This window comes from Homalodisca vitripennis, chromosome X (assembly GCF_021130785.1).
Source record: "Homalodisca vitripennis isolate AUS2020 chromosome X, UT_GWSS_2.1, whole genome shotgun sequence".
Taxonomy (NCBI): Eukaryota; Metazoa; Arthropoda; class Insecta; order Hemiptera; family Cicadellidae; genus Homalodisca; species Homalodisca vitripennis.
This window is the reverse complement of record NC_060215.1, coordinates 145,601,662-145,618,791: the sequence shown is the minus strand read 5'-3', so window position 1 is coordinate 145,618,791 and position 17,130 is coordinate 145,601,662. Positions and strand designations below refer to the sequence as shown.

Below are 17,130 nucleotides of genomic sequence, written 5' to 3'. Positions count from 1 at the left end.
GGGGAAGTAAATAGACACAATTCTCGTCTCTGGAGTGATGTTAATCCTTACTGGGTGCAAGAACAACACACTCAACATCCCGAAAAAATTAACGTTTGGGTAGGTATGGTGGGAGGACAAATTGGACCATTCTTCATTGAAGGGAACCTTACTGGTGATGTGTACTTAGGTATGCTCCAACAACAAATAATTCCAGCAATCCAGGCATCCAGAGATGATTTTGAACAAGTTTGGTTCCAAGACGGAGCACCTCCATATTATAGCCGGCAAGTCCGCCACTACTTGTATAATGTTTTCCCAAATCAATGGATAGGTAGACGTGGGTTTATTCAGTGGCCCGCCAGATTACCAGACCTTTCACTACTCGACTACTTCATGTGGGGTTATGTCAAAGACAAAAGACAGAGTGTACAAAACAAAGCCACGAGATATTGATGATCTGAGAAATCGAGTTGTACAGGAAATACATGGGATTCCTCAACAAACATTGCAGCGAGTTGTATCACATGTTTACACCACACTTGCGCATTGTCAAGCCGCTGAGGGGAAGCAATTTGAACACTTCTTGTGAAACGTTAAGCTGGTAAGTAATGACAGAGTATCTGCTTAAAAAATAACAATGTTAGAAAATTCTTATTAAAATATCTCTTCTTTTCCTTTATAGGGAACAATAAAAAATATGGTTTCATTAGAATTCTCCACTTTTCCTAGTTTGTACCTTTTATGAATACTTAACAAATGAGAGATCAACTGAGTGGTGCTTAAAAGTGACAGTTTTTAGCTGCCCCAAAAGTTACTTATAAAATTTTCAATTGGCAGTCATTTTTTACTGGGTTAAGATAGAGACCTCTAGTTTGCGTTGTTTGTTTTCTTTTATTAGGGACTAGAAAATGGCAGGTCACTTGATGGGGCTTTACATTTAAAACTTTTGAGCTGCCCCCAAAATCCCCCATTTTGGGTTTGTGAATGAAGCAATAATTATGCCCAAAAAGTACCTCATAATATAACATAAATGTGTGACGAGTTTAGTTTTTCTCGTGTGAGCCGTTACAATATTAGTCGGGGGTCTCCAGACTTTTTATTAACCCTGTATATGTAACAGTGCTATTAATTTCTTCCAGCAGCTTTTATGTACAACATGATTAGAAAACAAAATACTACCACAAGAGGTATAATTTTCAGATTTTGTTATCTAATTGATTATTAAGTTTTGATTAAATTTATAGGTGTTGATTGTGCACCAAATGCTTTACACTTTCAAACAAATCACAATAAAGTTAAAAAATGTTTCTTTATGGAAAGAACATTTTGTATACATATTTATATTTATACTAGCAATGTTTGTATATGCAGGCTATAATGAACTTTTATCGAGCGAAACAACACAAAAAAATTATTTAATTATGTTAAAAATTTAAAATTTAGGCTGAAGTATATAACCCCTTGCAATGTGCTTTAACTCTTTTGGCAACTACTACTTTCTGAAAAACTACTGGCATAGGAAGTATTAAATACTTTCTGAAAAACTACTGGCATGGGATGTATTAAATACTTTCTGAAAAACTACTGGCATGGGATGTATTAAATGATGAGGTGGTGTAATAAAACCCCCAGCTAAGCTACTACCCCCAACTTCTGTACAGTGTGTAGTAATGAACGAAGTTTGTCCGATAAGCACCCAACCTCCCTTCTATTTGCTGGCCAATTATTATTATTATTACATGGGCTAGTGTTATATTTTTATGACTGAAATCTTGAGCAGAGTTTAGAGAAACTTGATCATTTTGCTCCAGAGTGATATATAATATTGACACTGAGTCTATGAGTAATACTCAAATAAGATAGTGATTTAGAGTATTTATGATGGCCGTATTTCAGTGGAAAGAGACCTGGAATTGGTCATGCCTGCATAGGCCAGAAATTCAGAAACGTGATTCATTTTCAGAAGTAAAATGTCACAAACTGCAAGGTTTTGAAATACAAAGATCTAATTTTAACTTCTGTACAGTAAATCGACAGTTTTCATTGATGCTGCACAAACATGATCAAAACATCTGCCAGGTCACTCTCCACTCGAATGCTTTAAAATCTTTGAACTTCCTAAACCACTCTTTAGCTTATGAGTGTCAACCGTAAATTCGTGACGTTAACTCTGCTCAGGGTGTTGAATCACAGTAAAATGCAACACAAGTACATGTAATAACATACAAAGCAGGGCGCTGTGATACACTGACAGGGCAGAGCACAGCAAATTCCAGGCCACAGTGTCAGAAAGTTCTCCACTCCACTGCCATACGATCAGTTTCAACGTTTAGAACTTGCGTGTTAAATAAATAACATATGTCAAATACGTAGGATTGTACCAACACTGTATAACCTTAGAAAATTACGTGACTATCTTCAATTTCTTTTAAAATGATAACATAAGTAATGAATAATTCTCTCACACTATAAACCAATCAATAAACTACACTAACTTACCCGCATCGGGAGGAGACGTAGCAGGAAGTATGCAATGAAGAGGACGGACCCAAGAACTCCAGAAGATACTCCAACGATGTAGAAGAATATCGGTTGTCGGGCCAATCTGGAGGCGAAGAACACTGCGATGACTCCAAGGATAAGAAGGGAAAATCTGGTACCATCAAGATCTGCACAGTGTAATAATATTTAATAGTTATTCTAGTTAATAGTTCACAGGTAAAACAAGGTGTGCCACAAGAAAAATATTATATTGGCCAATACATGATATATTATTCTACGTACAACTCTAAATTTAGTTTATCAAATTATTTTATTCTATCTGCTATATCAAACACTTTAAGAGGTACGTACTTATGCACTCTACGGACCCCACCTATTTGTTTACAAATTGGGCACAGTTAAGAGGATAAAAACATGTGTAGCATGAATATGAATGTATATACAACAATAAAACCGAGAGAAAAATGGTTACTGTGTACTGGCGTCATCCCAGAAGGCCACGATGTCCACTAGCAACGCATCAAACCTATCGCCTCTGGTTTCCGCTACTGCTGCTCGCCACATGTATTCTGCCAAGTATGTATCCAGATGATGCCAAGCAGTTCCCCTTTGGACCTTATTGCGCCACTTCGCACTACCCCACATTCTTTCTACACGCTGCGTATTGGCCCCAGTTTCGGGATGTACGAAGTTGTGGCTGTGGTTGACCGAGAAATGTACAAATCCAGCACTTTCCAGTTCACCGGTTTTGTATCCTTCCCAGCAGTCAGACATAATCGTACTACCTGGTTCAATATGCTCCAGAATAACAGCCATAAGTGTAACATACCGACACGAAACCCAACTTTCTTCTTGCTCAGTCTGATATTGCATTTCCAAAAAGGGTATTGTTCGCCGAAATAAAACTTCATAGAATGTCCTCCTTCGCATAATATCGTCAGGGGCAGCAGACCTCGCGATTGGAAAAAGCCCACGGCTTCTTCCTCTGTAGACAGGAGCTCCCAAATCAGCATATAAAGTGACTGTACTGTCGCTGCGCGGTATGTGCCGGCGGCTTATCAGGCGTCTGTCAGGCAGTTAAAGGCGCGCCAGGCGCTGGACAGTGGCTCCATTGTCGTCTCTATGCTGATTTGGGAGTCCGCTCTGCATGTCCACTACCTAGTCTCCTGACCTAGGTTAGATTAGGTTTTGTTACGATAGTAATTTAACATAACATAACCTTACTCTACCTGATTTATAAAAAAATACGTGGGGTCGGTATAGTGCATAAGTACCTTTTAAGAGTTGTCTCTTAGACATATTAATAAGCATTAATTACTTTTCCTTAGAGCCGGGTTAACAACAGTTGATAATGAAAATCATGCATCAGCAAATTTTCTACACTAGGATGTCAAACTAAAAATCTGTCAAAATATTTAATGTGATATATAACTAGTTAGTTAATTTCTTAAACATTGTCCAAGCAATGGAAAAACTGAATAGGCTAATAGGACAAACCTTTTTTGTAATTTACATTAGTTTACACATTACACTTTTGATTTCAACTAATTAGAAGTCCATGGGCTGTTCGAACGTTGTTTAATTTAGGTTCAATGATTGAGCTAAAAAGTTTTTTAGAACATTTATAATGAAATGAAAAATCCTATATTTTCGAAAAGGCAGGGACATCTATCAATTAGTGTGGACATTGCCAAGAAATTAAATTATGAATTAAACAAAAACAGTTGAATGAAAGGAGTTTCAACTAGACAGAACTTCATCTGCAATGTGAAACCACTTCAAGTGACAAAGACATCTCTTCATCGTTTGCATGGCCAGGCATTAATTAGCAGAAAAGGCAGAAGTGGCTCATTGTCCCTGTCATATTCTGGTACAAAGTTTCAAAAATTAACAGTTTCACTTTAAAATCTTAAAATTTGTTTACAGTTTCTTACTATCTTTTGTATACCATATTGTTTGGCTCTCTGACATACATAAACATGGTAATATCACGTTCAAACTGACTCTGACAGGAAAAAGGATCTGCTTCCTGTGTGACTTAAAAAATCTGGACTTGAGGAGTAGTCACTACTCCGTAGTAGATACTATCTCTTTTCTTTACATCAAATGTGGTTTGGGTTTTGGTTTTGTTCAACTTCAACTCAGTGAATCGGTAGCATTTAAAAATGTCCCATTTCCGACCATTCTCTTAGATTTGTTACAGCATTTGCACATTATTTTTATTACTTAAAAACAAATATCAGTGCCTGGGCCATTTCACATATTATGTACATAAAGTTCCAGGTAATTCTAACTAAAAACGTTTGGAAAAACATTGTAAAATTACTTAACATAAAATTAACAGTTAATCCTTTAAAAAAAAATTATGGTTGCCTGTAAAGTCGGTTTTACGGGTGAAGATTTTACGTGACAACGTCTTTTTCTCGGTAGAATATTTATTGATATGAATATTATTAAATTGCACAATAGGAACAAGGAATTGAATGAAAATAAGAATTGCACAAATTTTAACTATAGAAATATATTTTGTTTACTAAAACATTGTACATAATTTGAAATTAATTAAAATTTGTTATTGTAAATGGTAAAGTTGAATAAAACATTTACTAAAATTGGAATTTTAAATTCTTGCTAAACACAGTTAAATTCTAACTCCGCGCGTGGTGATTGGTCGGTTTAGTTCGTTTGTTTGGTCGCACTGTTATGACAGGTTAGAGGTTATAATTTGTTATTTTAAATGTTTGACTAGCAATACGCGCTGTTTCTTCTCAATCGACTGAATTACGATTGATTGCAGAGTGATTTAAACTAATAATTTACTTAACACTATCAACATTTGTCAATAGTATGACATAACCTATAAACTCAGTTTCTCAACTTTTGTGTCAATCTAACAATTAATCAATCAATCATAGTTTACGATAATGAAATATCAGTGTACAATTATTTACCTTTATTGTTGTAGTTGTTGTAAATGACGAATCTAAGCACTCCACATTTTCACGAATAAACATAGTTATCTGCTTTATCCCGTGCGGCGGACCCACAGTTATCTGCTTTATCCCGTGCGGATCCCGTGCGGCGGACCCACTGGACGGGCATCGTAACGTTACCGGGCGTTACACTTTTTCATGAGTGACTCCGAGCCGCAACCTAATTTAAGACGTTGTCACGTCAAAAAATATAGAGACTATAGATCTTTAAGACTGGTAATGGAATATTGTGTAGAGCAAATATGTAAGATTTCAGCTACTAGTCAAATATTTCCCTTATAATTACAGTTATAAAAAAACCATCTATTTATAAATTAGGGTAGTAATGCCCAGTTACAACTATGATTTATTCAGTATACTTACATAGAATCTCAAGCCTTACGGAATAGTCATCATAGGTCAAAATTCCAATGCAAGAGTCATTGAACGGATTTAAGTAGATGTTGTTTCTTCGCCAGTTCAAGAAAGTAGGATACCAAGAGCTTTTGTGGGTTAGGTACTGTGACCAAACCTCCTCTGCATTTCCTCCTTCGAATAGAGTGTAAGTTTGCGGAGTTATGTTCAAGGCAACCTACAAATACCATGATTATATAAATAAAACAAAATGAAATAAGAACAGATACATACATACAAGTTTTATAGTAAACAGGGTGTTTCAAAATTATTTTTTATTGTAATCGTCTTACTGTAGATGTTGTAGTCACTAAAAGTAATATCATACAACAGATAGCAATATCGTAGTATTGAGGAATGAATGAAAATGTCCAAGTAAAAGTGGAAAATATTAGTAAATAGATATTTTTGTATTTGAAGGATATACTTTTAAACTATTTCAACAATGTCAATTGAATTATTAGTAATATGAATCCGAATAAGCAAGCTGATACAGTTTGACTTTTGTGGCAAGTTACAATTTTGATCATTTGTGAACAAATTTTTTTTATTAACCACGTGCGATACGTCTTTTTTTGGCACTATATTTCCAAGCTTACATGTATAATGCAATTGTTGTACAATTAAACATAACTTTAGTATAAATAAAAAACTAAAACTTTTCTTTTTCACACAATTTCTTCTAGTTGTATGGAACTAACAACAGAACTGTTAATTACAGATGAATGACAATTTTATAAATGTAAACTGGTTCTAGTCTTAGTTAATATAGCAAATTCATCGCTATACTTTAATTTTAATCCTTTACACTAGCTTAATCATATGTCAAGACTTTTGGCACCTGAAAAAATGAGATTCCAATCCTTGAAACATAGTGCTATATTTTGGTATCATACAACAATGGCAAATGTCCGTTAACATGTTATCCATTTTTAATTGCTTAAATGATGCATCATTTTATTTTCACTATAAGAGCTTTCTTCTATGAATTTGTGCAACACTCTTTAATGGTATTGTCTATTAGCTCTTTCAATTGAAAAAAACTATATATAAATTCCTGTAAAGACTTTTCTCAAATTAAGTGGTCTTATGAATTGAGAAAGTAAGGTAATTTTTGTTTATGGCATTGTGATCAAAATAATTTTTTTATTGTTGGTTTGGATTTTTATACAGTAAATTTTAAAGTCATATAAATATTTAAGCTCATATAACCATAGTGTAAATATTTGTGCTTTATATAAGGTCCTTAATAATACTTCAGAAGCCTCTGTCTTCCGGATAGAATATATAGCAGCAGGGGTCACCAATTACTTTCATTAGGGGTACTTTTTAATAACGTGACCATCACAGTTCGGAAGGAAAATACTCCGTGTCTTATGGACTTAACAACTAAAATAATAAACTGTACTACTTAAATATGTACAGATACAATATCAATGAATAAATAAAACCGAATTTTTTTTATCAATAATAAACTAACATTATAAACAAAAATAAGTAACAGGGGTCTTTTTACAATATTAATGAGAAAAACAAAATTTTTTGCCTTGAACTATCCGTCCAAAGTTTGGACTTGTTTGTGCAGGCTATTGCTATTGAATGTTGGAGATGTTCGTAGTAAGTCTGCTCCGGAAATTATTTTTAATAAAGTTTATCTTAGAAAATGATGCTTTACAAACAAGAAGTTTTAAGGCTAATTCTTTTAACTCTGGATATGTATTAACACAAATAAATTTTATCCAAAACTATTGACAAGAAACTTCCTCTTTTTAATGTTTTAAAAATTTATTTTCTTGAAAATGAATGATTTCCATCTGGAGAGCAGCTTTATTACTCCCGAAAAAATATTTGCAGCTTCATTTCTCCATTCAACAGTAGGATCCTGAGAGTAAATTTTACTGAGCATGTCGATGACATTCTCAATTTTCTTAAAATCTGTGAATCTGTTTTCAAATTCCAATTTAATATCCTTAATGAACGTTTGGTATTGGCTCCAGATCTATGTTTACTTCTGTCAGGAATTCCCATACAAGCTTTTTTTGCCCTGAAGTTTAAGGTTCAGTTCATAGGTGTGTTTTAAAATATCTGCTAAGAAAACAATGGAAATTCCATTTTCTTTATCGCTAAGAAAACAAAGTAAGTGTTGGCTGGTATCTGATCAATGTTGAAAAGAAATGTTTTCTTGTCTTCCAAAATCGTGAGGAATCTTTGTAAAACGCTGCCTTTGCTTAGCCATTTCACATTATTATGCAACAACAAATCGTCCTATTGAGAGTCCACTTCGTCAAGAGATATTTTCAATTCACTATGATCAGTGCTGATTTCACACGAAGAAAATTTATTATTTTTATCACATCTTGCATTATTTTATCAAGATTACGACTGATTTTTCAGCAAAGGACACTTTGATGAATACAGTAGTTGGAAATCAAATTTTCATTAAACTTTGCATTGGTTCTCAATAGGTGAAGCCTAGTTCTTTTTTGGACCCAACAATCGCTGGTGCACCATCGGTAGATATCGATAAAAGCTTTTTTAAATCTAACTCGTATTTAACAAAATAATCCATTATCTTATTTTATCAGTCATGAGCTTCGATCATGTCTTCTCCCCAGGTTCTTCCTATTTACGTCAAAATAACCAATAGGACCTCAACAAAAGTTTCTCAAATCCAAGAAATGTATAAATATAACCAAATGTGCTATACCGGTAATGTCACAAGATTCGTCCATAGCCAAGACATAATAGTCGGAATTATTTATCTGCCCTTTCACATCACAATAATTTTCTTCTGCCATAACGTGTGTTTCTTGAGTGAGTACTCGCACATAACCAAATCCGTCACATCTTTTCTGTTATCAAACAAAACATTGCCTGCCTCGAGCGTGCATTATGTCAGCATCTAAGAATGGTTTCTTATGCTTAGCAAGAGTTTAAAAAATATGTAAAGAAGACTCACCAGATTTCTCCTGCTCAGTCATTGAACGACTCATGGTTTGAGTCGAAGATATGTAGATTGACGAAAACTCGTAATTTTAGATTGATGCAGGTTACTGCCAAGTGGAAAATTGTGGACAAACGATTTGGGTTTGGTCTTTAAGTCATTTTATATTCGAGCTTTTAACTAACGTAACTGTTTATTAAAAAATCAAGCACATCGGTACAACTCCAACACTATTTGGCAGCTTGAAACAATACAAATCAGTCCATTCTGGCAAAAACTGTCTATTTACGACTTCCACCTTTCTTATTTTCGGTTTCATTGTAAAAAAGTAACAGGTACAGTACCTTAATTCGTAGCGAAGCCAGGCAAACGAATTCAACGCACGTGGTGTTAACGTCCACCTCTCAACACAAAAACAAAACACTGACCTACTGAGGCAAGGCACTGACGTCAGTGCGTACTCCTCTCCCATAACACACCACACACACCAATTACCACCACGACGACTGACGATCTTGGAGATCCGTTGGCAAAACGACGACGGTAGTATAAAGCGTGAGAAAAATCAAATAATGTACTCAAAGTTACATAGGTACAATTAACATAAAAGACATACAAAATAGGTTGGTGGTCTACATCCGGACTGCAGTCCGCCATTTGGTGACCCCTGGTATATACTGTTCCGGAATCCATGATAATCCTCACTTTTTTAGACCCTTTATCCTTGTGTCTTAAGCAAAGGATACTAATTCCTAAACTAAAAACTACTTACATAGGTGGTCCTGAAAATTCTGTCAAAAGCCTTAGACGTTTTCTCATAACAGTAGGTCATCGGCAAGTCTCGTCTTTCCGAATAGGGGTACTGGTTACAGCAATTGAACGATACCTCTTGCTGTAGCATAACCGCTGTAACATAATGAAAATACTCATTACTATATTTCTAAGTGCCTACCGTAAAGTATTGACCATTTTGTTTATTCACCTCAAGGCTTATTTACAAACGTAGTACACAGTTGTTTAAACAGCATCAGGGTGACCAACCGCTCTTTCAGAAGGTCTCTACTACATAACATGACAGGTCACTAATGGCATCCCGTATCTGTTGTAGGGTAGATAATGAAAACATTGCCAAAAGAACGTGGGTTTGGGCTACCATTAAAAAAACATACCCATATCACGTGTTGCAGTAGGTCTAAAAATGCCCAGATCACTGCAAAATAAAAGACTGTATAGTTATCATTATATTAAATATGGATTTATTTCCATTAAAAATGGTCATTATTTACCTCAGTGCATTCTTTACAATGCTGTTTTGAGTAATGATGCCATACAGCCTGAACTATTGAATCTATTGTACTGAAAGTTTTTCAACCGAAAAAGAGAAAGTTGTTGAAGATACATCTACCACTGCAACTTATCAATGAATTCTTAAACTTGGTATTACAGCATTTAGTATAACTTAAAACTTAAATTGCAACACTATTTTCCAGATGTTAGGACACAGACTGGCAATTTAAGATGACAAGGGATTCATTTTAAATCAATATGCATGTACTTCCTGATCAAATTCAGAAACAAGCAATCGACATAAAATGTGATTCTCAAAGAAAGTCGGAATTCAAGAAAATGAGCATTGGATATTTTTGGTTGTTATCTTCCTGTTTACCCGCAAGTTGCTTTGGAAGCTGCAAATTTGTCAGTACAATTGTCATCCAAACACCTCTCCGACTCCGAATTTTCAACATTGTCTTATCTAAAGTAAAAATATCAAGCAAAAATGAACGTAGAAAGTGACCTGCGATGTGTTTTGTCACTGCTATAATTAGATATTTAAAAACTAACAGTGTTAACTTTCTCACTAAGTTAAAAAATGACTGATATAATAGTTAACTATCTCTTGTAAATTTGTATACAATTTATTTTTGGTCTGTCTTACATGGCTTTATTTTAAAATAATAACTTACTGACAGCAATGAGAGTAGACAAAAACAATTCAAAAATGAATTTGAAGTAATATTAAATGTTTGATACATAATTTATTTAGTTTTAAAACATGCCAATCTAAAATCCACCCTAGCTTACAAATACAAATTTAAATCTTACTACTGTGTTGACCACATAAGGTGATGATGATAGAGGGGAGGTTTAACCAAATTTCATTGCACTAAGAAAGGAAAAAAGCCTGAAAGGTTGAAAATCTCTGTTATCAAAGGTCCCGTTATCAGAAAAACGTATGAACTGATTTTCGTGAAATTGGGCATACACACTATACATAGGCTACATCATCAACTTCAATGTATAATACCCTCATTTTTAAACTCTACATTTTTTCACAAATAGGCTATATCAATGATATAGGCCAACTACTATAAATAGGAAAGGTAAGAACCGTTGGTTTACCTCATTTATTGGTGTTAGCCATGTGAATAAATACATTCTCCATAGAGCAAATTATATTTTCTAACACATGAGATTAGTTTATTGAAGGACGTAGGTAAGGATGACTTCTCCATAGGATGGAATCTACAGGCAGTTTACACTGTTGTTGGCCTACCTATGTTCAATAGTATGTAATTTGATCGTTTACTAGTCCCACTTTGCATGATTAATTTATTTGTTTGTGTGTGGAAAGTACTTACAAGAGGTTAAGGATAACAATGTTCAATAAAAAAAGTGAGGAAAGACTTACTGATAATTATTTCTTCATATTCTGATACCTTAAATACTGAGAAAACTAACCAAAACAATTACTGCAAAATATGAAAATAACAGTCAAAACATTATTTTGTTCATGGAACTAGAAAAAAACTTACCCTACCCTAAATAATAACAAAAATTATGAAGTGAGTCAAATTAGTAGGCTACCAATAATTCAGTTACACATTATTCTGTTCTTCAATGGAAGATATTTGAGTAACTAATAAGTATGTATAATAAACTATACATGACATTGAACTTACAAGAACGTCTTCTGGTTTTTTCCGTGTAAGCGGGTGTGTCACAGCCCTCCCACAAGGAAGAGTGACTGGGATGAAGCAGGGTAGGAACTTTATCAGGGAAAGAATCTGGGGAACACAAGGCAGATTGTGTTAGTGCTTGAATGCTATTAGTAAAATTCTTCAGAGTGAGTTACATGGACACAGTTGGAAAACATGCTTTGAATATTGTAGTACTCTGTTTGTCTGATTGATGATTGTATGATTTGAAAAAAAGTTTGGCCAATATAGTCTAAATATCTTGTATTGTCTTCTAATATCTTGTATTGATGCATGCTGATGTGGATTGTTCGAAGAGTCTTTAGTTTTCATATACATTATACATATTCAAAAATAAAAATAGCTGGTGCTTTTAAAAATTTTCTAGATCGAGGAAGGATTGGTGGCAATGATCTAGGATAGTGATTACTTTAGTCACAGAACTAAAACCATCTAAAACCACTTAACAATTTCTTAAAATAGTTCCATCATTTATAAAAATAATTTTTAAGCAGTTGTAAACCATATAGATTATTGCACAAGTATTAAAATTAAAGTATAAGTTAGGCCTACATATCAATTAATACAATCAATCTAGGTACCAGGAGGAATGGGGGTTTCTGGGTGGGGAAGGTAACAAACTAAGGAGGTCTATAAGAGAAGGGAATAACAGGATTGTCAACATTTATGCAAAAATTTCAGCATTATTATTGAAAAATTCAACGGCAACTAAAAAGAGTACAGAAATGGGCCGATGTCGTCAACGTGTTAATTTAAAATGTGTCGTGGTCTCACTTAAAGGTATACTAAATTGCTATTATTGTATCAGAATGAACATAAGCAGTAGTGGTGCGCCATTGTGGAGATTAATTAAGATGCACTACAATTACAAGGGTTGTTTTTATTCCTTACCACCAACAACTCCAGTTCTTGTCAGCCTGTTTAATAACTAGGCTAGATCCTTTTAAGCTACAAGTTATTTTTTATCTTCAGGGTTTCCTAAATGTAGCCTAATTGTTTAAGGTTTAATTTCATTTACTTTTAACCCTCCGAGCGCTTTTCGTCACGGCCGCGAATAATTAATGCCTATTATGACGGCCAAAGTCGCGCCCATAAGTATATAAAAGCGCTTGTTTTGTTTGAATTTATTCATATTAAAATGGCAGCTAAAATAGACAAATTCGGTATCATTTGAAAGATGAAGATTTGTAGTACACATAATCGTGACAATGCATAATTTGGGTAGGGTACGATAAGCGGACCCGGTTTTTTATATCGAAATTGGCAAACAATATTACTTAATCATAACAATCAATATAATCAATCGATACTAATTAATTATTTTGAACACTTAACTTAAATAATCTATGTCAACAGCTGTAAGCACTTTCAAATAATACACGTAAGGTAATATTTCAACTTTACATAAGTAGTATTTGATTATTAAGAATGGCAGTCAATTTTAAAAAACTACACAACATTGCTTTAAAAGATGATAAGACATGTTTTTGGTTATAATAATTTGTTTGATCACTGTTAATATTAACCCTATAAGTGGCAAGCGCCGTCTGAGACGTATGATTCACGCCGCCGCGAAGTGGCAAGCGCCGTCGCAGCCGTCGCTTCCCATTTAAGGCTGTTGCTCCGCAACCATCCATTATTTTTAGGCCTAGTTTGAACTATCGTATTCTCCATGAAATTTCCTATATATATCATATAGTATAGTGTGTATTCATGTTACTAATATTTGCTGGCCTAAATGAATCCAACAGTTTTCGTTTGACCTGGCGGCAGACGAGAGAACAGCTGTCTACTCGTCTCGTCACTGTTTTGTTTGACGACTTTGCGTACTGTTATTGTGAGTATATTATTGTTTATCGCGTTGTTTGTGTTACCGGTAAATGTTTAGGTTATTCGTTCATCATGGAAAATGTTGGGGTACCTTGGGATTATACTGACCACACCAGTATGAGGAACACAAACATATAAATTTATAGAAAAAAAACATTATAGAACGAAAAAGCAACTCTTCAATTACAAACTTACAACGATTATTAATTGTTAATGGGTTTCCTGTGACGCCCAGAATGCAGCAATATGAAGGATGAGTGAGTGTAGTGGATTTCCGCCTTCAGCCGCAACTGCCGACCGCCACGAATATTTTAGATTTAGGCAACTAGTCAAGATCTTGTAAAAAACGAATGGTCCCTTCTTCGCTCCTGGGTAAATCCGAAATTCTCATAGTGTCACCCATCACTAATCTGTTACACACACAGTAAAACACAAAAGTACAAGAATGCGGCGCACCAGCTGAACGGGCGGTGAGATTCTGTAATCACGTTATCTACTAGACCGCTCGACTTTGACCTCTGTCTGAGGATGGGGAGGGGTTTGCGATAAGACAATTCCTGTTTTATATTTACGAAATATACTGTGCTTTGACAAACTAAGCCACTATTATAGGCCCTACACTACTGGGAGGAAAATACAAGCCCTAGTGACTAGTGACTATATAGTGATTCGGAGTAAAAAAAAAAAAAAAACCAAACAAAAAAAACAGTTTGTACATTGATTTAGTTTTTCCCTTCTAACTTTTTTTGTTCTTGTAAATAGAAAAAATGCATAGGTAGTAATTTGTTTAGAATAAAATTGTGTATATTCTGTAAATATGACATTATTTTGTAGCTCCAGTAGTTTCAAAGTAACGGACAGTAGAACTTAAAAATTATTTTTTCTAAAAGAAAATCTTTACACACCTACAATGATATTCATCTGAAAATAAAAATAAGGAACCAAATATCATAATTATTCTTATTCTATAGTTCATAAGGAAAACAAAAATATATAATGTTGCTAGGTTATCATTTATACAATATTTTCTAAAAATAAGTTTAACGATCACGGCAATTTACCCGAAAACGGCCTGCCACTGAGACCACAAATGGCCGCCACTTAAAGGGTTAAATTCACATTTTAATTTAAAACATATGTTTGTTATTGCAGACAACAGATACTTTTATATTTATTGATAGTCTAAGATTTGAGATGCGAATATTACTGTTGTAGGTATCGATGATTACATTATTCGATATAAAAAACCGGGTCCACTTATCGTACCCTACCCCATAACTGTGGAGGCAGTGTATTACGTCATACTTTGTTTTGACAATATGTTACAACTGCGTACTGCTAACAGCTGACTGCTGTGTTGCGTGATTTTACAAACATGGATCGTGATAATTTGGAACATTCTTTTTAATTCCTATGTTCTCCACCGTCAAAACAATGATCAACGTCTTTCAAAAATGGACTGTTTGGTTGGAATAATTGACTCTTTGGCACAGCCAGTAGAAGAACCACCAGCTGCTCCAGGTCCAGGAGGTGATGTCGGCGGTATAATCATTTCCTCGCCCACCTTCCGGGGAATAAATTACGCAAGTGCACAGTTTGCGAAAGCAAAAACAAAAAAGGCCGAAGCGATTTTGGTGCCTGGGCTGTATTACAAGTGTGTTTCCACTTATTAGAACATTTCTGGAGACTCCTTAGGCCTGGCAGAAAAAGAAAGGCATCACAAAGCCTTGATTCCAAGAACACGCTGAAAAACTTTGTATATAGTTGTGATTTTTTCAATTTTATAATTTGGTTTATAGTTTAATTAGAAGCAAAGTATATAGCCTATATTTGTAAAGCTTATTAAATTTAGGAATAATATGGCTATTTTGAAACTGTGTTTTTTTTTATACATAGTGAAATCTTGAGTAGTGGATGTTACTAGGACATAACAAATTTTGAAACTTTTTTTACTTTGGAGGGCTACATACCTGAACAGAAAGTAGGGTAAGTATAATACTGTTTTACTTCTCTTATTCCTTATTGTTTTGTGAATACAATAATATATAATATGAACAATTTTATTACAAAATTGTATTTTATAGTTTTGGTATCAATTTACAATAACGTGACCATGGAAAGGTATGTTCATTTTTTCCCCCTGAAAACTACAATTTTTCCTGAAAACAATAGTGAAGAAAAAAATTCGTCGGCAACGAAAATCAAAGGAGTTACGATTTTTTGAAAACTCTGTTTTTGACAGTATCTCTGGCAATTTTACTGAAATGATGCTGACAAGTACGTTAATTCTGTCAACGATGCCTGCCCGCTGCGCAGTGCTGCGCACTGCTTGCTCTTTTAGAAAAAAAATTAACTCGAGCTTGCAAAAGTCGAATCCCAGATCACGTGATGCCCCTGATCCTTAACCCTCCAAGTGTTGTTCGACAAAATTTTGTCGGTTATTTTCCATTTTTAACGCAATAATGCCCGAAAGGCATCAATATAATACAATAATATACTTTCCCCCCAGTTTATATGCACCTGTGATAATAATACTTGGCTATAAATGCCCAACCCATGAAAAAAAGTCCATTTTTCATGGTCACGGTATTGTAAATAAATACCATAGTTTTTAAAAATAGAACTGTAAAACACCAAAGAAGCTGTGGCACTAACAGAGTGAGTATGTGGTAGGCTACTTAGGAAGGGTTAGGCATTTTTCTTCTGAAAAACAACAAAATTATGAAGTGGCTAAACATTTATAATTATCTGTCTAACTAAATTAACCAATTTGGAAACCTGGATTGCCTGATTTGGATATTAAAACATAATCACTTAGTTAGGCCTAGGTCTCTCTCATAGCCTACATAGGCCTAAGCATCTTTATCATGTCATACATAGGTCTAGTACTAATTTGTTAGTTTGAAGGACGCCGAAATCCTATTTGATATAATGAAACCCATAACAAGTAACAAGATAATAGTACTTACATTCAGTTGGAGCCACTATCTGAGCCTTTACTTCATAGCCATAGTATGCTAGGATCACCAATATAACTACGTGAATTCTCATTGTTTATACTTATAAGCTGTTCTCGAACAAAAAGTTATATAGGTCACAAAACATATAAACTAATATTTCACTATTTGCGGCGTTTAACTGGACTTCGCGTTCACCAAGCACCAAACATCAATCTTCACTATTCCCATAAGAATTAATTTCCGCCATTCCCGCTCAAACACTCCTCCAAACCTGCAAACCGGTAGTTTAGTTAGTGACTCACTAAGTGACTACGGGGGTCACATTACCAAACAAGAAGTACTCAACCAATTAATTTCCGGGTCACGATTTCCGGACAGGTTTCAAATCCAACGGCCACTAAATACTTTCAACCCGAGTTCAATCTTAAAAGCCAGTACTTGAATTTTATCATATAGTAATATACATAATAAATGATGTAATAAGTTTTTAATCGAGAACGAATATAAAATTGTTATAATGTTACAGACAA

The 17,130-nt window shown here is 34.5% G+C and overlaps 1 protein-coding gene across 1 annotated transcript in view; it reads right to left on the bottom strand.

The window, feature by feature from the left end:
• The window catches only part of LOC124369975 (nuclear envelope integral membrane protein 1b-like), a 29,005-nt gene extending 12,119 nt beyond the window's left edge, over positions 1-16,886 (bottom strand). Inside the window, exons 1-4 of the mRNA XM_046828211.1 lie at positions 16,610-16,886; positions 9,587-9,720; positions 5,841-6,048; positions 2,482-2,651 (exon numbers count right to left, since the gene is read on the bottom strand). Coding sequence (XP_046684167.1) covers positions 2,482-2,651; positions 5,841-6,048; positions 9,587-9,720; positions 16,610-16,691 — 594 coding nt within the window. The 5' untranslated portion in view covers positions 16,692-16,886. The remainder of the gene's footprint in view (positions 1-2,481; positions 2,652-5,840; positions 6,049-9,586; positions 9,721-16,609) is intronic.
• Between the last annotated feature and the right edge of the window lie 244 nt (positions 16,887-17,130).